The sequence below is a fragment of the Drosophila bipectinata genome, chromosome 3L (assembly GCF_030179905.1).
Source record: "Drosophila bipectinata strain 14024-0381.07 chromosome 3L, DbipHiC1v2, whole genome shotgun sequence".
NCBI classification, from domain to species: Eukaryota; Metazoa; Arthropoda; class Insecta; order Diptera; family Drosophilidae; genus Drosophila; species Drosophila bipectinata.
This window is the reverse complement of record NC_091738.1, coordinates 5779207-5802583: the sequence shown is the minus strand read 5'-3', so window position 1 is coordinate 5802583 and position 23377 is coordinate 5779207. Positions and strand designations below refer to the sequence as shown.

At 41.7% G+C, this 23377-nt stretch overlaps 4 protein-coding genes across 4 annotated transcripts; all 4 read left to right on the top strand.

Moving 5' to 3' along the window:
• The first annotated feature begins 13559 nt into the window (after positions 1-13559).
• Positions 13560-17606, top strand: LOC108128422 (uncharacterized). Its single transcript, XM_017246018.2, has one exon. The coding sequence runs from the start codon at positions 13568-13570 to the stop codon at positions 17549-17551; it is 3984 nt and encodes a 1327-aa protein (XP_017101507.2). The 5' UTR covers positions 13560-13567; the 3' UTR covers positions 17552-17606.
• Positions 17607-18448: 842 nt separating this feature from the next.
• Positions 18449-19305, top strand: LOC108128294 (uncharacterized). Its single transcript, XM_017245793.2, has 3 exons — positions 18449-18512; positions 18575-18703; positions 18779-19305. Exons 1-3 carry the CDS (start codon positions 18449-18451, stop codon positions 19303-19305), a joined length of 720 nt encoding a protein of 239 aa, XP_017101282.2.
• A 670-nt stretch (positions 19306-19975) lies between these two features.
• On the top strand, positions 19976-20458 carry LOC108128255 (serine/threonine-protein kinase WNK2-like). Its single transcript, XM_043210089.1, has 2 exons — positions 19976-20258; positions 20358-20458. Exons 1-2 carry the CDS (start codon positions 19976-19978, stop codon positions 20456-20458), a joined length of 384 nt encoding a protein of 127 aa, XP_043066024.1.
• A 528-nt stretch (positions 20459-20986) lies between these two features.
• LOC108128289 (uncharacterized) lies at positions 20987-22941 on the top strand. Its single transcript, XM_017245788.3, has 2 exons — positions 20987-21179; positions 21446-22941. The coding sequence occupies exons 1-2, from the start codon at positions 21020-21022 to the stop codon at positions 22606-22608; spliced, it is 1323 nt and encodes a 440-aa protein (XP_017101277.2). The 5' UTR covers positions 20987-21019; the 3' UTR covers positions 22609-22941.
• Positions 22942-23377: the final 436 nt, after the last annotated feature.

Below are 23377 nucleotides of genomic sequence, written 5' to 3'. Positions count from 1 at the left end.
TAAGGCCCTGCAACAGGCCCGAAAACCCAATTGATCCTGAGGCCTTGTTGGCCAGAGAAAATTGAATTCCCATGAAGGCAGTGCAAATTGGTTTTTAATACAATTTAACCGCAAGCGAAAAAACTGCACAAAATGGTAGAGGTAATACTTTTTTTATACGATATATATATATATATATAATTGTTTTTAAGTATATGGAGTACGTATATATTTTGTGGATTTCATCAGTGTCCTCGGCCCCCACTTTTCCAGCAGTTGAGTGTTGTGTTTCTGGAGGATTTATCGCACTTGGTCTGCCTGCCAGGCGCTTTGTTTGCGGCTCAGCTTTCGACTGACATGAAAATCCAGGCAACGCCATTGTCCAAGCAAGCACAACAAAAAAAAAAAAGAAAAGGATAAATAAAAATAAGGAATAGAAGAAAAAACTGCAGCCACATGTTTGAGTTTGTCCCAGACACCCTCTCTTTTTTTGGACCATGTTTCTAACATGGCTTTTGTGGCCATCACTGGGCCACCTTTTATCCCCTCCAACCCTGCAACTGTTAAAGTCCTTTTGATGCTCCTTTTTTGAGGGACAAAATCCTTTATGCTCCCTCCGCCCTCTCCGGCTAACTGCTTGTATTAATTGCATTTTTGTTGGGCTTGAAAATTGCATGTCATTTGTCACGACGGCCATTCGCATTTGCCTAAGCCATATAAATGAGTTGACCATTGAAAGCGATGAGTTTTGTGGCGGAAATGCAGTTCAAGTTGCTCATTATGCGAATCACATAAAGCCCACTCTTTCCATTCCAAGGACGAGAGACCCTCTGAATGGAAATCCAATTTTAGATGAAATTTAAAGGGAAAACAATGTAGCAAATATTTAAGGTAATTTTCTTCTATTTTAGAATTTTCATTAAATCCTATTCAGGCTTAGCCTAATCCCAACTGGCAAAAGCAAAAAATAAGGGCCAAATGGCAAAAGCGACCGCATTGCGGGTTGAACAAATAATTAAATTTATTTTAACTTTTGTCGCTGCCAGCAGAAAGCGACCAACAATCGCGGTCCACCAACAAAATTTTAATTTGCATGGACAAAAAGGAGCTTTGGTAAAGGAATGCCCAAGGATTCAGCATCGAGAACAATTGGATCGCGGGAAATAGGGGAGGATTAGAGGGCTCAGGCGTTGATTCCTTGTTGTCCTGGTCCTTTTCCATCTCGTCAAGTGGCAATTAATCAGTTTGTCCAAGCAGTACAGCGGGAATCGTTGAAACAAAAGTCGAAATTTGTCTGACTATATATATATATAAATTTCCCATTTCCGCTCTGCGGGCTCATTTATAAAGCTTCGATTTTTATGGCCCTTCGAATTTTCTCCTTTAGTTTATAGCGGTCGTCTTTCCCTCTACTCTATTTTAGTGATTTCTTGTTTTTTTCCTCTCTATTTATATATATATTTCTGTGGCATAAAAATATTTGAGGTCATAAATATGTTGCACGGAATTGGCCTAATTGAGTGTATTACATGTTGGCCAACCGAATATGGACCATCCCAAAGTGTAGTAGTAGTTTCGGAGGCAAAGGACCTCCCAGCGAGGGAAATTTATTTATTTTTCATTGCCTCCTGCTGGCTTGATTTGTAAAGCGAATAAATTCGGGTTCAAGCACCGTCAGGGAGTGAAACTTTTATGTTTTTTTTCGTACATTTTCTGGTGGCATAGTGGGTAGTATGTGCCTGTTGAGGAAGCCCTTGTGATGTTTTTGTGATTGATTTTGCCTGGGCACATTTAAATCGTTTTGCCAATGCAGAAACGGCTAAAAGCATCGGAATTCAACAACCTCTTGGGCTTTACCGTTTTGACCAAAGTTTTTCTTTCCTTTTTTTTTTGCTTTTTGTTGGTGTGGCGTTTCTTTACTTTGGACAAGTAATAAATGAATATTGACAGGAGGCGGTCCGAGCATCAAACTTTCAGCCTACCGACATAAAAACTTAACTAATCGCCCAGTTATCGACTTAATGCTCGATTTTTCTTGCCTTTTCTTTTACCATAAAAAGAGAAGAGCAAATACGGGGCGGAAAGGACCTCAGAACACGCACACATACGCACACATGACTCTAAGTGGCACTTGACAGGACAAGGCGGCGGCGGCGACCTCGAAAAAAAGGAATCAGGAACCGTCGACGGCGAGCCTTTGAACTGCAAGTCAAGTCAAATGAAAAACGCTCCTCGAGGCTAACTCGGCCAGAAACAGGAATGGCAAATGCCTGCCCCTTGGCCAAGGCTTTGGGCCATAACAAAAAAAATACCTACGTATAAGAAGGAGGAGGGACTATAAATAAAAATTTGCCCTCTATCGATTTATTTTTTTGTCTAAGAGCAGCAAAAAACAGCCGGCCAAAGAGAAACAGAACCCATGAGTGTTTGTCTTTTGCTTGTTGGCCTTCCATTTGGTCCTGTTTCGATTCTTGAATCCTGCTGCTTTCAAGGAGTGCGCCCATCCTGGTGACTCGTGTGCTCTACGTCCTCATCTAATGGAGAGAAATGGCCTTTTAATGAGTCGACAATTTCATCTGAGCTTGGCTCCTCATCTTTGACAAGCTTCAATTAATTTAATTTTTTTGCTTGCTTGTTTCTTTTTTTTAATTTTTGTTAATTAAATGTCGTTAAACTGGTATTTTTTAAACAGACTTTAGGTCATTTGAAAAATATTAAAGTCAAGGGCCATGAAACATACGGGGCGTATGAGTGATTTTTGATGTAGATTCATAATTTTTTTTATAAAATATATGGAAACCCATTCTAAATTTTATATATTATATAATGTACTTTAAAATAAAAATAATACAAATTTTATTTTTTAAATGAAAACACTCTGAAAATAAATTTTTTATCTGATTTGAAGAAAAAAACTTTTTCTTGTTTTGCTCAATTGTGCGATGAAATCTGCTCTGCGATGGAATTCGCCTGGACTTTCCGCCCTTTTTTTGGAGGCGTGGCGGGAATGTCATAAATATGCGTGCATACACTTGCAACGGAAACGCACGTGTGTGTGTGAGTGTGTGTCGGTATGCCGGTCCGCTCCATTTGCTTTACGACTCCATTTTGTGAGCCTTTCATTTCCATTTCTGTTGCTGTTTTTTTTGTCCCCAAGCCCGGTACCCGTTCAATTTGTTTTACTTTCCATGCCATGTTTGAGCGATTTATGGAGGCTGGACAACTGCAAACGTGAATGAAAAAAAAAAGAGAGGATCAAACAAGAAAGCCTCCATTTAAATTGTGTTCCACTTGCTGCGATAGATAAACGTCTTTCCTGCCTGCCTACAAATTGTTTTCCCAATCGATTCAGGCATTAAATTTTAACCATTCAAGGTCGGAAAATGTTTAGAAGTCGTCTGTATATATATATTTTAGTATAGACTCCGAAATGTCCGGGGAAAGCTTTTTGGTCTCAGTACAGAGTTGAAAGTTCATTAGTAAGCCATAAAGTAGGCTATAAATTCTTGCGGCCCACACAGAACACATATGTGATAAGCATTCGCCCACAAACTCTCACACCCACACACACACACACACACACATATACATATATTCGCTAGCGGAATGGCTCATTATCAACACGCAGACATAGCGAGTGTGGGCGAAAGCATGAGAGGGGACACATCTAGAGCTTAGCCGAAGGATCAGCCAGATGGCGCCCGCAACTGTTGTTTGAGTGGCTGTTTCCTTTCGCCAACTAGTGTTGAAGATGGCACTGCAAAAAATTAGGTATGATTTAAAAAAAATAATATCTCGACTTCTTGTATAAGGCTTAAAATGTACACACTTTAGTTGAAATATATATTACTTTCTAAAATGTTTTTATTTTAATTCTTTCATATTTTGTTACTGTGTAAAATATATGCTGCTCGGCGCTAACCAAACCGCATTTCTACATTTAAATTATGCAAGTCCTTGTCTAGGCCGTTCCATTACCTCTGTCTGTGCCCGTTTGTTTAGCCGCCTGTGTTTTTGACCTAGAAGCACACATTTCACTCGCTTTTTATGTTCTGCTCTATATATACGTTTTTTGTATAAAAAACATTCAAACTCGTATACCTACATATACATCTACAGAGACCCACTCAGGCTCAGGTTGTCGTGTTTGTCAATTTGGGCAATGTCTGCAAACGATTTTTATTTGGGTCTTCTGCTGTTTATTTGTTTAAATTTAACGCATCAAAGTACTCACCTCCCGGGGTCCTTGCCTCCTTTTTTTCTTTTGGCTTTTCAATTATTTTCCATTTCAAAGGTTTCATTTTGATTTTTTTTCGGGATAAAAGATTGCATTGAAATGCAAACAATCAGACAAATGAAAATTATTAAATGATTCATTATTATCATCATTATTTCTGGCAAATTATATAGCAATAGAAACATTTATTTATTCCTCCTTTTGAAGGAATTGGGGATTTCATTTTTAAGCTTAAAAATAGTGGAATTTCGGAATTTAAAATTTCAGTTTCGATTTTCCACTGATTTGTCAGCTTTTGATTATTTTTTTCAGTTTCGGTTCATTTAATTTCAGAGTTTACCAAATATTTTCTGTTTTTCCAAATTCGTTTCGCTTTTCTTTCTATATATATTTTTTTCGGCTTTCAATTTTCATTCAATGTTATCGTTTCGCGGCACAAAGTTTCTTTTTTCTGTTTTTCTCCTTTTTAGATTTTTTTTCTATTTTCATTCTTTAGGTTTGGTTTTTCTTTGTTTTTGTATTTTTTCATGATTTTTTTGTAAGGAGGTGGCATTGGCAGCTGGCATTGGACTAACCCCTCGGGATCTGTGTTGCGTGAAATCGCATCAATTGTACAAACTTTAGGCGCGTTATTTAACGCGAGTTATTAACGCCATTGAGGCAGTCCGCTCCATTTATTTCTGGCCAGTCAGGCCCGTCAGTTCGGGCCGCGAGCCAGACAGCCAGTTACCGGATACAAAACAGGACTTGGGTTTTCTTAATTGTTTGTCCAAGACTGTGAAATTGTATATCCACAAGCCAGTATGCGCCATGCGCCTTCGGCCTGCATGGATTTGAGAGAAAATTTAATTACAGCGGAATACGAAATCCTGAAATCATTCCGACCTTGGCCAAATTCAATTCAATCAGCAGAAATTTCATTCCTTGAGTCCCCGACATGTCCCCTGGCACTTTTCTGCCCTGCCCTGGATGACGAGGTGGATGAGGCTATGGATGGGGCACTGGATGTGGATAAGGATGCCTTCGATGGCTCTCGCCTTCAAGCTGTTCGACATGACCCAGTTCGATGCTGTTTGAATAATTGATCAGCTGCCTCGCTTACTTTCTGGCAACGTCAACGGCCTCCGCCAACGAGTCTTGGCCTGGTCTGGCCGGGTCTGGTCTGGTCTGGTTTGGTTTTTCGATTGGTTTGGGTTGTAATTGAGCCGCCGGCTTGTTATTGAACTCGCCGAAGATGTGTGTCTGCGTAAAAAGAGGGAAAACGGGAAAATGTCACGAAGCTTTAATTATTTTCTTAAAGTAATTGATGGTCTCTTTTAAAAATACAGAATTTACATGTGGCAATTTGACACGACATTTTACGAAGGATATTTAAAGAAGGATAAATTAAACTTCGCTGTAGCTCATATTGCCTTCCAAAAATCACTGAAATTTTGAAAAAAAATTCAAGAAGATATGTTTTTCAGTTTTAATACAGATTAGTAAAGTATAGGTCAACCAATTCTTTAAGGTATTCCGCTGTAGAATCGGATGAGTTTTGGCAAAGATATGAACTTCTCTGTGACCCATATGGGCCTTCCATGCAGTTTTTGGATTTTCTCAGGGAACCCCCCAGAAAATTTGACAAAAAATCTAAAAAAAAAAATTATTCCCAGATTTTGATGCAGATTGATGGAGAATCGGTCTACAAATCGTTTAAGGTATTCCGCTTGAGATTCGGATGAGTTTTGGCAAAGATATGAACTTCTCTGTGACCCATATGGACCTTCCATGCAGTTTTTTGATTTTCTAAGGGGACCCCCCAGAAAATTTGACAAAAAATCTAAAAAAAAAATTATTCCTAGATTTTGATGCAGATTGATGGAGAATCGGTCTACAAATCGTTTAAGGTATTCCGCTTGAGAATCGGATGAGTTTTGGCAAAGATATGAACTTCTCTGTGACCCATATGGGCCTTTCATGCAGTTTTCCGAATTTCAAAGAGGACCCCCCCAGAAAATTTGACAAAAAATCTAAAAAAAAAAATTATTCCCAGATTTTGATGCAGATTGATGGAGAATCGGTCTACAAATCGTTTAAGGTATTCCGCTTGAGATTCGGATGAGTTTTGGCAAAGATATGAACTTCTCTGTGACCCATATGGACCTTCCATGCAGTTTTTTGATTTTCTAAGGGGACCCCCCAGAAAATTTGACAAAAAATCTAAAAAAAAAATTATTCCTAGATTTTGATGCAGATTGATGGAGAATCGGTCTACAAATCGTTTAAGGTATTCCGCTTGAGAATCGGATGAGTTTTGGCAAAGATATGAACTTCTCTGTGACCCATATGGGCCTTTCATGCAGTTTTCCGAATTTCAAAGAGGACCCCCCCGAAAATTTGACAAAAAAATCTAAAAAAAAAATTATTCCTAGATTTTGATGCAGATTGATGGAGAATCGGTCTACAAATCGTTAAAGGTATTCCGCTTGAGAATCGGATGAGTTTTGGCAAAGATATGAACTTCTCTGTGACCCATATGGGCCATCCATGCAGTTTTTGGATTTTCTCAGGGGACCCTCCAGAAAATTTGACAAAAAATCTAAAAAAAAAAATATTCCTAGATTTTGATGCAGATTGATGGAGAATCGGTCTACAAATCGTTTAAGGTATTCCGCTTGAGAATCGGATGAGTTTTGGCAACGATATGAACTTCTCTGTGACCCATATGGGCCTTTCATGCAGTTTTCCGAATTTCAAAGAGGACCCCCCCGAAAATTTGACAAAAAAATCTAAAAAAAAAATTATTCCTAGATTTTGATGCAGATTGATGGAAAATCGGTCTACAAATCGTTTAAGGTATTCCGCTTGAGATTCGGATGAGTTTTGGCAAAGATATGAACTTCTATGTGACCCATATGGGCCTTCCATGCAGTTTTTGGATTTTCTAAGGGGACCCCCCAGAAAATTTGACAAAAAATCTAAAAAAAAAATTATTCCTAGATTTTGATGCAGATTGATGGAGAATCGGTCTACAAATCGTTAAAGGTATTCCGCTTGAGAATCGGATGAGTTTTGGCAAAGATATGAACTTCTCTGTGACTCATATGGGCCGTCCATGCAGTTTTTGGATTTTCTCAGGGGACCCTCCAGAAAATTTGACAAAAAATCGAAAAAAAAAATTATTCCTAGATTTTGATGCAGATTGATGGAGAATCGGTCTACAAATCGTTTAAGGTATTCCGCTTGAGAATCGGATGAGTTTTGGCAAAGATATGAACTTCTCTGTGACCCATATGGGCCTTCCATGCAGTTTTTGGATTTTCTAAGGGGACTCCCCAGAAAATTTGACAAAACATCTAAAAAAAATATTTTTCCTAGATTTTGATGCAGATTGATGGAGAATCGGTCTACAAATTGTTTGGTTGCAGAAAATGTTAGTAAATTTAATCATTTTTAAATTATTTTTAAATAAGAAGTTCTTAAAGTTCTTGAATTAAGTGACATTACTCATTCATTAGTGTCCTTAGTCCGAGTCTTATCTTTGAAACTTTTCGTACGACTTGACCCTTAATTAATAACTTGAATTACGCAGGACAAGCATATAGTGTAGTGCTGAAAACTTTTTTGCCAAGTACACACTCGGGCCTTGGCAACTTAATTTAGTTGCCAGTTGAACTTTGGCCAAGTTGTAACAAGCTGCAGCCCCTTCAGCCGCCACAGCATCCTCTGCATATGAGTTTTGATCATTTAGTTAACTTCAAGGTTGATGAAATTTAAATTTGAAACTTTGCTCATTTAATATTGATTTAATGATGTTGTTCTTGGTATCCACTTTTTTCAACCCCAAAAAGAGTTTCGTTTGAGTTTGCTGTGTTTGGTTTATTTTCGTTCAGGCTAGACATTCTGCAAATAAAGAACAACACTCGTTGGTTATTCGATTTAATTTTGTAATTGAAAATAAATTTAAATATAATTTCGTTGAGTAAAAATTAATATTTATCAGAAATTTTTGTAAAAGTATTGTTTATGAACCTTGCCTTGGGTCCCAAAACCCAAAACTTTGGCCATTCAACCATAATATTTAAGCAAAAGTTTGGCCTCTATCATTGGATGACCTTTCGTGTTTTGGCAGCAGCATAATTTATGGCCAAAATTCTTATCGCTGCCTTTGGCATATGTGTTCGTCGGAAAAGGCATAAATAATTAATGGCCAAGAATAACTAGAGATATAGAAGTTCAAGGCTAAGACATGGTAGTCCCTCTGAGCCAATTAGAAGGATTAATCTTTAGAAAAAAAGGGAAAGGTAAAGTTAAGGTGTGTAAGCTGAATGTACGTTTTTGTATCTTTGTGAATAGGTATCTGAAATTCGATATGGTACTTGTCAGTTTCGATCAGGCATGATGCATGTTAATAATGACATTGCAACCAAGGATGATTGTTACTGTAACTATTGCTCTGTTTCCACTCGAGCTCGCTGGACAGAGGATGCAACACTATCGCCCCTTGTTTGCTACAATTTAAAACAGTTGTTGTTTCCCAGGCCAGAACGGTCTTTAGCACGTTTACATTGAATTAAACGCTGGAGGGAGGGCTGAAACAGCAGATAACAACTGCAACAGCAACAACCGGGAACAACAAGTGCAAGTGCAGTGGAACATGCCGAACTGAAAATCAACAGACAGACAATGTTGCCCAGGACCAGCACCAGGACCAGGACCATGGCCACGATGAGAGCCAGAACCAGGGATAAGGTCCTGGAAGAGAAACAGAATCCAGCAACCAGGACCTAGAGGCAAAGCCGGAAAGTGAAACAAGCTCAGCTGAAGTGAAAGAAAAACAGACAACAGTCAACGAAACAATGGCAACACAATGCGCTCGAGAAAATTCTGATATTACTTTGTACTCGTGTATTGTTCACCGACTTTCGACCATATTATTTATTATTATTTTTTGGCTTCTCTATATAGAGATATATATACATTTTTGTTCAGGCACTTTTCTCTACCGATATGCTAATTGAAATGTAAAAAGAGGCGAGTAAAAAAAAAAGAAGAAATTCTTAAGAATCTCTTATCCTGCAAGAGGAGAACAAAAGGGAGCTGTTGGCCCAGAATGGTGAATGCAAACGAATTATCAAGAAGAGACTTGTAATGAATTGAATTACCAAGAAATAACAATGGATAATTTATTGAGTATTATTTTTATAGGACTTCTTTATTTCCAAAAAATGTATGTTCTGTACTTATCCATAGCTTTGGTTAAAAATTGAAAAATAGATTATTAAAAGTGGATTAACCCAAAGTAAAAATTAAACATATATTTACTATAAATTAATAATCAATTACATGCTTATGCCTCAGTGGACTTCCCAATCATGTATCTCCGGATTCTCTGGTGACTTTAAGCTTGGACTCTGCCTAAAGTGCCAATGGTGGCGCCATAAATATTTTATTCCAACGCGTGTGTCCGCACATTATTCATTAAAATTTGCTTCATCAACATGGCAAGGGGGATGGGAATGCAAAAAATAAACAGAAAAAAAAGAAATCGCCGAGTCAGAGCCAGAACGCGAAATTGAAGCAAACGAGGCAGCAGTAAAAACTTCCAATTACTCAGGGCCGGCTCGGACTTCCATTCCACCAGCCGTATCAAGTGAGTTGGGCACGCCGGCACATAAAAAGGATACTCCGCGAGTATCCTTGTGTACCATGCAACATATATCCGTATGCGTGTGTGGATGTGTGTGTGTGTGTGTGCTTTTAATATCCTTTTCTTTGAATAATTCATGTACACAAGGCTGACCAGCCCACCGAACCGGCCTCGAACTCTTCAACAGCAATCAGATGAGTTGACGAGGGATGCCCGGAAGGGATGCCATTCATTCATACCAAAGGCAAACTTATTAATTGGCACTTGAGCTGTGGTAACCAGTGGCTGCCCCTCATCCTGCCCCCCATCCCCTCCAATCGCAGCTCCATTTGCAACTACCCCTTCCCTGATAGCATACCCCATTTTCCCCCAAGCGTCATTCAACTCTTTTTGAACGGGCATAATTTAACAGCCTTTCTGATTTTTTTTTTTGTAACCCCTTCGCGTTTGTCAACTGAACGCCAACGAGGACCCTCCGGCTGGAGTGAGAGCCCCATTGGATATTGCTGGTAATCCACTCGAACAACAAGAAAAACAGGACCAAAAACATGGCCAGTTTTGACCACACGGGACCGATGGCAGAAAGTGAGGACACGGTCTGAAAGGTCCTGCCTGAAATACCCTGCAGGCAGCAAAATTAAATCAGTTGAGGCCAAAAATAACGGCGTAAATTGTTTGGTACGTGCATGTGGGATATGTCAGTGAGAATAATAATAAATATATTAAATAATGAAAATTTTAATTAGCTTGACATAATTTTAAAACATTTATAAAGCTTTAAATAATAAATGAGAAGTAATTTCTTCAATCACAAAGTTAATAATACATTTAATCTACTTATTGTAGCAAAAGTAAATTAAATAAAAAATATATAAAATATAAAATTATTGCATTTAATTTATATTTTATGAATATTATGATAAAACCACTGTAAAATATTCCCATAGCCTGTAAAGCGTTTCAATCAATGAACATACATTTCCTTACTTCCATAAATACTCCATTTTATTTATTAAATTTCTCGAAGAACTCCTTTGCGTCCGGGGATTTTACTTCCGTAGACATCAGCTCCCTTATCCTTTCACAGGGTATACATATATGTGAAATTTTGAGTGACAGCGCGACACATGAGACAACCTCATATCCTCAGTCACTGGCTCGGCGCCATTGTCACGTTTCAACATTTAAATTAAAATGTTTCGTTTAAAGGACGTGAAGGAAAACTGCGAAAATTTCCTTGCGTTCAGTGAAGAGCAAAACCGCAGAGAACAAAAAATCTCAGGCATATCCATTTAAATACAGCCGCAGCAAAAAAACAAAAAAAAAAATGAACCAACAAAAAAAAATACGTTAAAAAATGCCTTGGTTGCACTTTTTTCAACGCTTCTCCACGCTGGTCGCTGTCTTTTGCAGTCGGCGTTTTGCACTTGAGAGCCGCCTGGTGGTTTGTTTTTGTTGATGGTGGTGCATGGTGGTGGTGCGATTCTCTACGGGCCATCTACCATCCGCCATTGCCAGTGGCAGCTTCGTTTTGACCATATACAGCCATATAGCCGTCGCCTGCACTCGTCTTCATTTATTCAATGCCGCATCGACTTTGGCGGCCCACACGGCGTATGCGTGCTCTTCCGAAATTCTTTCGAACAAGAAATGGTTTCCCATCAAAAAAAAGGGCAAAAAAGTTGAACTTTTTCTATTATTTTTTTAAGAACTTAAAGGCTTAAATTCTAATCCAAGGTTACCATTCCGTCCCTCGAAATATAAGACAAAAGTCATGACAACGACTTGGTCCTTGTCGAATTATGCACTTTCATTAAGTAACTGCAATCAGGCGAATAAAAATTCTTTCGAGAGCAATCTGGCCCGGTTTTGGCCCGGTTGCCTTACTCTTAACCTTGTGTCTGGCTGAGCGTGGCTTAATGCACTTTTAATTGAGCCCTGAAACACGGTATAGTAAGCGCACCCATCCGGCCACCTCCCCCAAGTCGAAGGAAATTGAAAAGAAGTGTAAATGGAAAATTATAATTAACATTGCCAGATGCTTGGGCAGCTACGCGATGGCAGCCGCCAACCCACCCATCCCATTCAGCCATCTATTTAATTGCAATTTTCAGCTGCAAGGTGAGCGCATCTAATATTGCGCATACGCCATGTGTTTTTCCATTAGTTGCCATAAATTATTGAAAATCAGGATTTATGCCTGAATTGTCACGTTCATGCGCCAAACTAGCACCTAACAGAATGAAATGTAATTGATTAATGCGAGTCCTTTGCTGGCATGTTCATGCCGAAAAAAGGACTCACAAAATTTGCATATTTCAAATTATGCAACAACAACACCAAATTATCCTTAATGTCCTTATTGAATATGCTTTATGCCACATGAAGTTGCATAAATAACATTGATGATAATGTGCGTTTACCTTTAAGGTTAAATGATGCTTTCATGACAATTATGTAAAGGAGTGTTTTATATTTAAGAGCATTCGAATATATAATTCTTTTATATGGTTCTTGTTTTTTGTTTGCCATAATTTGATAGCAACATTTCCATTCAATTCGAGTGACATGCATAGCATTTGTCTACACAAATATTGCATTTCATTGACAGGCCTTCTGTGCGTAGCAGCTGTCAGCTGCGAATGCGAATGCGAATAAATTGTATTTTTCGAAAACCAAATTCAATTACCTAATGATTTGTTTTACATGCAGCTTTTTGTTCGATTTCAAAGCCCATACGAGGCATTGCGAGGAGCGGCAAGGCAACATCATTCAATTCAATTGCCGAAATTCACACGCACGAACAGTGCTGCAAATTAGTCAGTGGACATGTCTGGCTGGGCTGTATCCTACGGATTGCTACGGATGTAGATGGCCATCGATGGTTGACCCAACATTTATTTGATTTGGCCAACATATGAATGTGGCCAGTCCGCCTGTCGTTGATGTTGATTGAGTGTATTTTATTCGATTTCGCCGTCGCCCCGACTCTATGAACAAATATTTTCCTTCCACTGCAAATATTGTTTTTCCTAAATAAGTTAATTAATTGGAATTATAAGTGAAATGGGAGTCTATCAATCAAGAAATAAAATAACGATTTCCCAGTCAAGAAATTTTAAGCTGATAAAAACCCAAATCCCATTAATTAATATAGTTCATTAGGAGACTTAATCAATCTTGTTGTTCATTGAAGAATTTGAATTAGCACATTCATAATTTAAATCCAATAAAAATATAACTCTCATTGAGGGTAGTTCGCAATTAGGTTTATGGGGCCCTAAATGTGTTGAGTATTTTTCACATGGATGGTCAATCGATAAGACTGAAGATTGGTTAAAAAGCACTACTTTCCTGGAATAAACTAAGATAACAAAAAACTTAAAACTCAATGCCATCCTGAATGAATGAAAGAATGGTTTGTAAATAAAATATTTAATATTATCCACAAAAACCTTGTTTAAATCCATGTTGTTCACACTCGTAATTACGTGTCTGAATTAACGAAAAAAGATTACTTTAAATACCATTTTCTCAAGTGGCTACCAAAAGCACTTAGCCATATCGTCAGCATTGATTGCGTTTGTATTGAACCCTTAACTGGCTGATATTTATAACCAACACTGGCCATAAAATGGGTTATCTAAGCGATAAGATGGCCGTATAAAAGGCTTCTCCAAGGGTGAGATATTCCGCAATACGTGCTTGGAATCGCCGCGATGTGGAGCTATCGGAGCTCGATTTGTATCCTGGTGCTGCTGATCGCCGGGGAAGTGTCAGCTCGCCTACCAAGGATCCTGCCTCAGGAACTGGTCGAGGGCGAGGAGGGTGTCGTGGTGCGTGGAGATTGTGAGTTCAAAGTAAACGGTGACCTCAATGACCCTGTGCCACTTTTCTCGCGACACGATGCCTATGAAATCATAGTGCCCGATCCCACGGATACTGTGCGCTTAGTGAACGGTGAACTCCTGGATATGTTTTGTCCGGGAGTGGGATTTGCAGCCCCCTTTGGAAACCGTTCCCAGGTGACGGCGCAGTGCCTCCAGAATAAGTACTTTTTGGTGGACGGACTTATCTATCCGTTTGCCAACTTCACCTGCGCCGGTTGGCCAACTTTCAACGCCCTGCGGACGGGCAGGGACTGCAATGGTGGCACCGATCTGGTCCAGGTGGGATTCGAGGTTGAGGACGGAGGCTTCCTGCAGAGCTACGAGCTTTGCCATGACGCCGAAGCGGAAGCCACTAGATACGTGCACCATGTGCTTTACCCTTCCAGCTACGATTATCAGCATGGGGTGTCCAGGCCCAGTTTCATCGAACTGGACTTTTATGGAGGTAGGGATGTGAACACCAAGTACACCCAAGTCCAGCAGAATATCACCATTAGCCAGATCCTCGGCATGGATGCCTCGCCGTACTTTAACTTCACTGAAAACCGTATCCTGGCTCGAGGACACATGATTGCCAAAACGGATCAGATCTTTGCAGCTCCCCAGAGATCCACCTTCCTCTTCATAAACGTGGCCCCTCAGTGGCAGACCTTCAATGGTGGGAACTGGGAGAGCGTGGAAACCAGTGTGAGAAAGTTCGTAGCCGATCGGAATATTACCACCGATTGTTATACGGGTACCTGGGGAGTGTCCACATTACCGGATGTAAATGGCATCGAGAGGGAGCTGTATCTGGACTTTGATGAGAACAATAATGGATTGATTCCAGTGCCCAAAATATACTTCCGTGTGGTGATCGACAGGGCGAGTCTGGAAGGCATTGTCATTATTGGAGTGAACAACCCGTACGTCACTCTCGAGGAAATCAAGAAGGAGTATGTCCTGTGCGAAGACATTGGACATCAAGTGAGCTGGCTGACCTGGGACAAGGAAAATCTGGGTCTAGGTTATAGCTATGCCTGTACAGTCGAGGCCTTCACGGCAGTTGTTAAAGACTTGCCACTGGAAGATCTGAAAACGAATGGGGTTCTTGGACTGGATGAGCCTACGAGTACTACAACTACTGAAGAGCCTAGTACAAGCACTAGTTCTACCACCACAGAGATTTCTACTTCCACGACAGAAGAATCTACAACCGAATCCAGTTCATCCACAGAACCCAGTACAGAGTCATCGTCAACGACTGTAACATCCACAGAAGAACCGTCTTCCACATCGACAACTGTCACGTCCACACAAGAGCCATCTTCAACTTCCACGACTGTTACATCCACTGAAGAACCGCCTTCTACTTCCACAACTGCTCCATCTACAACATCAACTACGACAACTACAGAAACTACACCAACAACCAGTTCTTCCACATCAGAGCCATCGCCCACTACTGTCAGTCCTCCTGTGACTCCGGGATCCACACCTCAGCCCAGTAATAATCCCTGTAGGTTTAGCATAAATGGAGGTCTCAAGGATCCTGCTCCTCTGTTGACACCCCAAGGAGCCCTAAGCTGGCTGCTGCCCGACGAAAGCGGCGTCTACACCGTGGAAGAGGGTTCTTCCATCGATTTACACTGCACTGGAGCTCTGGTTAGTCCTTTTAATCGATTCACGGCTCTGACTGCTCGCTGTGTGGGCGATCAGCTCTACGAGGCAGAAGGTCAGACGGCTAGCATCCGAGGATTCGTCTGCCAGAGTTGGCCAACGTACGAAGCAAGAAGGATCGGAGAGTCTTGCGAAGGTGGCACTGCTCTAGTCCAAATTGGATTCGATGTGGCGGCTGGTCTTCTGACACAGATCGAAATCTGCTACGATCAGGATGAGCAGATCTCTCGATATGCCCGCTATGAACTGACGCCGTCCAATGTGGCCTATCAGAGAGGCGTGGCTCAGCCAGGATACCTGAGAGGCGACTTCTACACTGGCAAGGATGTCAATGTTCTGTACAGTCAGTCCAATCAGCTGGAGGCGTTTAGCTCAGCCCTGGGCCTGGATGCCAGTCAGTACTTCGACACCGTTCAGGATCTCTACTTGACGAGGGGTCAGCTGGCAGGACGCAATGATTTCATACACAGTTCCGCCCAGAGGGCCACCCACTTCTATGTGAATGCTGTTCCACAGTGGAGAAGCGCCAACATAGGCAACTGGCTGGCCGTGGAGACCAGTCTGCGGCAGTTCGTGGCGGATGAGTCGCTTAATGTGAGTGTCTACTCCGGCAGCTGGGATGTTGCCACTTTGCCGAATTCGCAGGGAGTGCAGACGCCTCTCTACTTGAATGTGGAAACCCAACAGCTGCCCGTCCCCAGATTGCTCTACAAGCTGGTTATCGATCAGGAGAGTCGCAAAGGAGTGGTCCTGGTAGTGTCCAACAATCCTCACATCACTCTTGCTGAGACCTTGGAGGATTACGTGGTCTGTGAGGATATTGGAACAGAGCTTAGTTGGATGGACTGGGATAAGACGAACATACGTCAAGGATATTCCTATGCCTGTGCGGTGGATGACTTCATCAAAGTGGTGAAGGACTTGCCTCTGGATCAGCTAGAGACGAGTGGAGTGCTGGGAGTGGACACCAGATCCGTGGACGATGAGGTGTGCAGCTTTCGGGTGAACGGGGACCTCAAGGATCCGGCTCCCTTGTTTGTGGTCAGGAGTGAACTAGGTCATGCTCGCTACTTGGAGCCTGACCACGAAGGACTCGTCCATCTAAAACACGGAGACGCCTTGGAGCTCCATTGCATCAAATCCTTCACTGGACAGTTCAGTGGCTACTCCTTTGTGAATGCCACGTGCTGGCAACAACAGAGCTTCCTTGCCCTGGGCAGTCACTACCAGCTACAGGAGTTTGTCTGCACCTCCTGGCCAACTTACACAGCTCGCAGGACCAATCGTCCCTGTAACGGAGGCACCGACCTTCTAGAGGTGGGCTTCCAGCTATCCACAGATGCCTCTTCCTTCGATGACTTCCTACAGACCTACGACGTGTGCCACGATGAGCTGAGCGAGGTGACTCGATATGTCCACCATGTCCTTTACCCAGGAAGTGCTCAGTACCAGCGATCAGTCTCTAGGCCTAGCTTCATTCCTGGAGACTTTTATGGCGGCAAGGACGTAAACAAATTGTACACGCAGTTTCAGCAGAATATCACAGTCACCGAGATCCTGGGCATGGATGCCTCAGCCTTCTTCAACATCAGCTCCAATGTCTACCTGGCTCGCGGGCACATGTCCGCCAAGACAGATTTCGTATTCGGGGCCGCCCAGCAGGCCTCCTTCTTCTTCGTGAATGTAGCGCCTCAATGGCAGACCTTCAATGCCGGCAACTGGGAGAGGATCGAGGACAGCGTGAGGAAGTTCGTGGCAGATGAGAACCTCACAGTGGACTGCTATACGGGCACCTGGGGTGTGTCCACCCTTCCGGATGAGAATGGTGTCCAGAGGGAGCTTTACCTTGACTTTGATGAGAATAATAATGGCCTGATTCCAGTGCCCAAGTTGTACTTCCGAGTGGTAAAGGATCGGGCTTCCCAGAAAGGCATTGTTCTCATAGGTGTCAACAATCCCCACGTGACTTTGGAGCAGATCGAAGAGGAGTACATCCTTTGCCAGGACATAGGAGATCAAATTTCCTGGATCAGTTGGACCAAAGATGATCTTAAGAAGGGCTACTCGTATGCCTGCACTGTGGAGGACTTTACTGCGGTGGTGAAGGACTTACCATTGGACGATCTTAGGGTGTCGGGTGTCCTTGGAGTCTAGTATTAAAAAAACGAATTTCCTAATTTAAAACCAATAAAAACATTACACAATCGGAGTGTGGTTTAAATTTAGTTGTTCTGGGCCATAAAAGTCAGGAATCACGTTTCGCTTTTGTTCTTTTTTTGGCTTTTTATTGCATGTTGGACATATTGATAAGAGGGAGCTTATCAAACGCCAGGCGTTATCGTTTATGGCCGGCACACAGCAATTTATTTGCCGGGACATCGGACTATTTGCTCACGTGCCGCACGTTTTCCAGTGAATTCCTTTGCCATAGCTGTGGATTTCCCCTCTCTTGGTCTAATTTCAATGTCCCAAATCCCTTGGCCCGAATCGAGGTCCCCATGGCAGTGACTTTCACATTATTTATTGGCAGCGCAGCGGCCTTACCTTGTATTACTTCTGCGGTTTCTTTTGTTTATCTAATCGGGCCGCAATCGTCCCAAAGCGTATAAAGCATACGCCGCGTTGGTTGGGCGATTATAATGGACTTTTTAGCGGGTAAACAAATGTTAAATAATAAATTAAAAAGGTAGAATTGTTCAATAATCTCTCAAGAGTCGAGAACTGATTAAAAAATCAATTCTGAATGTCAGTTGATAGATCAGTTACGCGCACGTATCTATAAACCTTGAACTTTACAAAGTTCAGAGTTCGTTGAATGAATCATTTTTATTCCATTAACCCAGAACCAAGTAGTTTTTAGGTTCACTTTGAAAATTTATAAGCCATGACATTTAATTAGTTAAATTGAATTAAACTGTTGATGTTTATATTTTAGATGAAAACAATTAAAATGTGTTGTCAAGCGTTAATATATATTTTGCTATAAAATCAAATCAACTGCATGGAGAAAGCTTAGTCGATTTTTAAAGTTTCCAAATAATACACAGAAATATGGAAAATATTTTTGGATTAATCCTAATTCTGATCACAATATTATCTTCACAAGGATATCAACGTAAGAAAGCTGAAAAAGGATTATAGTTTTGTTTAATTAATTTTAACTCAAAACAAAAACAGAATTTGGCAAGGATTGTGGTGATATTTCGTGCGAACCGGGCCAAAGATGTATTATATACGAAGTACATTGCAATAATACCCAAGACATGAAACGCCTTTTATGTGGAAAATATCCAGAGTGCCAAACAGGTTTGTGGATTATTTTAGATATTACATTTCTATTACACCGCTCATATCCATTGAAATCGAACTGATCCCTTTCAGATCAGCCCGGCAGGGACTTCACCATCGACACCACACTGACCATCGCCAACACCCGCAGTAGCATCATCATACCCAGCACCAGCACCACCCGAAATCAGAAGCCCAAGGATACGGACTTTGAGCTGCTAACTGATTTCAGCAATCCAAATCCTTTGGCCACCCACGCCGGACAACGTCAGACCAATGTCCTGGTCATTGTGCAGGATGGCTCACAACAGCCCCAGCAGCCAAATCCCTGGCTCAATCCGGGTCAGAGTCCACCCTGCCAAGTCAGTCCTTTGTATCCTTATGCCTGCAATTATCCAAGCTATGGCCTCAATCCCGGAATGGGATTACCCACCTATCCGCAGGCTCGAGCAGCAAATAGGCCACAATTGGTGCCGCCCACACCGCCCTGCTACTACAATTGTTATCCTGCCAGAACAGGAGCAAGTTCTTATTCTCAATATGGTTATCCTTTGGCTAGATCAGCCAGTCCTGCATCAATGAATAATAATTATTTGATGTATTTGACCCTAGCTGGTTAGGTATTTTTGTTTAGATATATAGAAGAATATATAGGTGATTGAAAGTATTTAAATAATAAATTTGTAGAAACTTTTAAAAAATTTTTTACACTTTTGCACTTTTTTGTAAATAATTTTTTTCATGAAAATGTTAAAAAATTTTTTTTTCTTTATACTCACCAGTTTTGCACCGAACCAGGCGTTCTCCTCAATTGCCATATCAGCCAATGGGAATGCCAGTTCCTCTGCCGGCACCTGTATATCCTGCTCCAGGATATATGGCTGGGCCGCAACCACGTCAAGTTATGCCACAGTATGCGGTTCAAGCCCGACCACAGTTATACTTTTCTATGGGAATGGGATATCCTTCGTATATGAACTACAACGGGCGCTCCTTTTCGAATCCATCTCCTTCTTTTTACAGTCCCTATGTCCCGAACTACAGTACCTATAATTATAATATTAATTTACCTTTTTCGGGTGGATCCTCATAGATCATTAAACCCCTTTCTTTGTTGATTATCACATTAGTTCATAGAATTTTTCTTAATTTTTGTTTTCAATTTATTGCACTTTGATTTTGGAGGCAGAATTGGAAATCGATTCCGAGGGATCTAATCAGGCTCTAAATCGATCTGCTCGACAAATGCCAATGGGTCCTAGACCTATGCCAATGCCAATGCCCGGAACCATGCCGATGATGGGCGGAGTTCAAGGCCCGATGCCCATGAATGCTGCAGTTCCGGGTCGAGCTTACTATCCGCCGTATATGGGGCAGTCCATGCAACCAATGTCTCCTATGGCTCCAATGACTCCCATGGCACCTATGGCACCCATGGCTCCTATGGCTCCAATGATGCCCATGATGCCACAAGCTGGGCCTGGAATTCCCATATCATCTGGAGGAATGAGTGGTACGAGCATCATTGTAGAGCCCTTAGTGATTCTGCCCATGGGCTTAGGCGCAGGAACCAGTTCGTATCAATATTATGGGTCTAATGGCGCGTATCCCTCTTATAGTAGTAATAATAATTATAATAATAATTACAATCCTTACAACACTTACACAACAGCAAGGCCCAACTATGATTACAATAACTACAATAATAACAACTATAATAATTATAATAATAACACCAGTAGTAACAGCAATTACAATGATTACAATTCATAAGGTTCAAATATAATGTTTGTATCTGTATAAATATTTAAAATAAATAAATCAAAATATTTGTGAGTTAAAAGTTATACTACTGACTTTTTGAGGCACTTGGGTTAGTAATGAATGATCATACAACTCAGGTATATCATCATATAAATGAATCTTTTTAATCATCTTGAAAATATAATTAGCCTTGAGTGAAATCATTCAGAGTAAAAGTATATAGACACACTTTACAAAGAAAGAATATAATCTCGAAAAATACAAAGAATACGTAAGCAGTTTTTCTCGACAAAAAGTCAAGATAAATTAAATAATTACATAAATATTCAAAAGCGAGAAAAATGTCAATAATATTATCTTGGCTGGGTCTTGGCCGGGAATCCAAGACAAAGTCAACAAACAAACCGATGGAGGGCGGAGAGCAGGCAGACAGCGTGTCGCTGCCGAGAGACAGAGAGGCATTCTCCAACTGGCCATGGGAACTGAGAATAAAAAACACCTGTTTGCCCATCCAGCGGTTCAGTAAGCGGTTAGACAGCAACCACACCGCCACGTTTCGCCATCGAATTAATGAAGAAATCACAGCAATTTCGGGTGGTTGCCCTGCTCGTGGCAATCACACTTCTCGGAGAGATTCGGGCCCGCGAGGCCATCTCTTCCCCTCCCGATGTGGGTCAAATCATTAAAGATCTCGACGGGCTGCAGTTCGATGGGCCAACGATCCGAACAGGTGAGTTGGATACAAAATTTGGGTACAAATTATAAGAGAAGAGAGCACACTTTCCCTGAAACCATTTTTAACGTAAAGTATCTAAAAAAAATGTATCTTTACGTAGAAGTTGAGAGACTTCGAGGCAACAGGTGCTCTGGGCAGATATATTATATTTTAAACAATAGTATTTTAAACTTTTTAAAGCTTTATAGTAGTTAATTAAGTATTTTTAACATTTTCTCATGCAACTATTCTGCTTTAAAATTAAAAAATCTTTATTTAAGGTCCACCCTGCAAAGTGGACGTACAAAAGGACCTGCCACGCCCCAACGAAGTCCAACCCCTGTACCTGCGCCCGGGCACAGATCTCTATTGGCTGCCCAATTCGCAGGGGCAGTTGGAAATACCCCGCGGTGCCAGCATCGAATTGTACTGCAGCGAGTCCTTCGAATCCCTGCCGCCAGGACTTCGTTCGATACGGGTGCAGTGTCTGCAGGAGACAACCTTTGGCTGGTCGGGTGAGCACATCAAGTTCCGTGATTTTGTTTGCTCAAAGTCCATACCATACATCGTGGAACGCCTGGACAAGCCATGTGGAGAAGCCTCCTCCATTCCCACAGTCGCCTCCACCTCTTTGTACCGCGTGGGCTATGACACCGGAGATGGGAGATTTGTGGAGACCATGCAGTTGTGCCACGACCCCCTGGCCCTGCGCACCCACTACGCCCGCCATCATTTGGTACCAGCGAATGTCCACCACCAGAAGAACGTGAAGCGTCTCAGCTTCAGCCCCGCCGGTCATTTCGAGGGCTACGACATGGCCAGAATCTACACCCATCGGCACCAGGAGCAGCTGCTGGCCGGGGCGGGTCTGCTGGACGTCAAGGATGGGTACTTTCTGGCCCGTGGCCACCTGGCGGCAAAGGCGGACTTGATCTATGCCAGCCAGCAGAGGAGCAGCTTCAACTACGTCAACGTGGCGCCCCAATGGCAGAGCTTCAACGGCGGTCAGTGGGCCACGCTGGAGGACTCTACGCGGCGCTTTGTGGCCACCTCTGGCATCTCGGCCACGGTGTATACGGGCACCCATGGAGCGTTGCAGGTGGGGAATCGCACCCTCCACCTGGCCTCCGATGCCAACAACAACGACGTTCTGGCAGTGCCACAGCTCTTCTATCGTGTGCTCATTGACAACGCAAATCCTGGCCGCGGCATCGCCCTCGTGGGTGTCAATAATCCCCGGGCCACCCTCGACCAGATCCAGGACTCCTATATCATTTGCGATCCAGTCGAGGAGCGGGTCAAATGGCTACACTGGCTGCGAAAAGGCAACGCCAAGGGTAACCTGAGAAAAGGCTATCTCTATGCCTGTTCCGTGGCGGATTTTGCCAGCGTTGTCACCCACCTGCCACGCCCACTTTTGGATGTGGACGAACTGCTAACCTAGATGCGGGACGCTGCGATAGTGGTTAGCTTTACGGATTACGTTTAAGTGAGTGCAATAAAGACTGAGTGTTTTGGATCGGAAGTGGGGTATCAACAGGGCTTTCTGGTCACTCAATGAAAAGTTTTTAAAATTTGTATCATTTGTAGAATATTTATGTCAAGGCTTAAAGAGAAGGAAGTGGTATCTAGAAGATACTATCTATATATTCAGGGAATTTGCAAAATGATATGTCTATGGATAACAAAAATATTTTCTACTGTTTTACGATTTAGTTAAACATATAAATACAAACTTGTAAGTAAGATAAAATAACTAAAAAAAGAGTTAATAAAAACCAAATCCCTATTATTTTGAATCAAAAATGTAATTATCTAATTTTTCTAATTATCTAATGATCTAAATTTCTAAACCATGTTGAAGCTTTAAAGTTATTAAGTGTTCAATCTAATGACGTCCGAACTGTATCCTTTTTCATGACTTTTAGTCTTTTAGTTCTCTAACTCCCATTGATTCAAAACTTATATAAAAATTCCTTTGATTTCATAAATCAAACATGTTAATTTCCATGCTTGGAGCTGTAAGGACAATGGTTAAGGACCCATTCCCCATAAAAACCAACCGAGTTGCGTCCCCGTTCTCGTGTGTGTTTCAGATTATTAACGCTCGTGTGAGCTTCACGCCATCAAAATCAAATGGGACATCGTGTGTGGTCATGTCCGGGGGCCGGGGTTACTTTCACATCCTTCCATTCCTTTATTCACATTGGAAT

Bases quoted from the DNA above. Each gene is read 5' to 3' on its own strand.
- LOC108128422 (XM_017246018.2), top strand. From the start codon at position 13,568: ATGTGGAGCTATCGGAGCTCGATTTGTATCCTGGTGCTGCTGATCGCC.
- LOC108128289 (XM_017245788.3), top strand. From the start codon at position 21,020: ATGAAGAAATCACAGCAATTTCGGGTGGTTGCCCTGCTCGTGGCAATC. The intron at 21,180-21,445 runs GTGAGTTGGATA...TCTTTATTTAAG, and splicing joins TGGGCCAACGATCCGAACAG to GTCCACCCTGCAAAGTGGAC.
- LOC108128294 (XM_017245793.2), top strand. From the start codon at position 18,449: ATGGAAAATATTTTTGGATTAATCCTAATTCTGATCACAATATTATCT. The intron at 18,513-18,574 runs GTAAGAAAGCTG...AAACAAAAACAG, and splicing joins ATCTTCACAAGGATATCAAC to AATTTGGCAAGGATTGTGGT. The intron at 18,704-18,778 runs GTTTGTGGATTA...GATCCCTTTCAG, and splicing joins ATATCCAGAGTGCCAAACAG to ATCAGCCCGGCAGGGACTTC.
- LOC108128255 (XM_043210089.1), top strand. From the start codon at position 19,976: ATGCCGATGATGGGCGGAGTTCAAGGCCCGATGCCCATGAATGCTGCA. The intron at 20,259-20,357 runs GTTCGTATCAAT...CTTACACAACAG, and splicing joins GGGCTTAGGCGCAGGAACCA to CAAGGCCCAACTATGATTAC.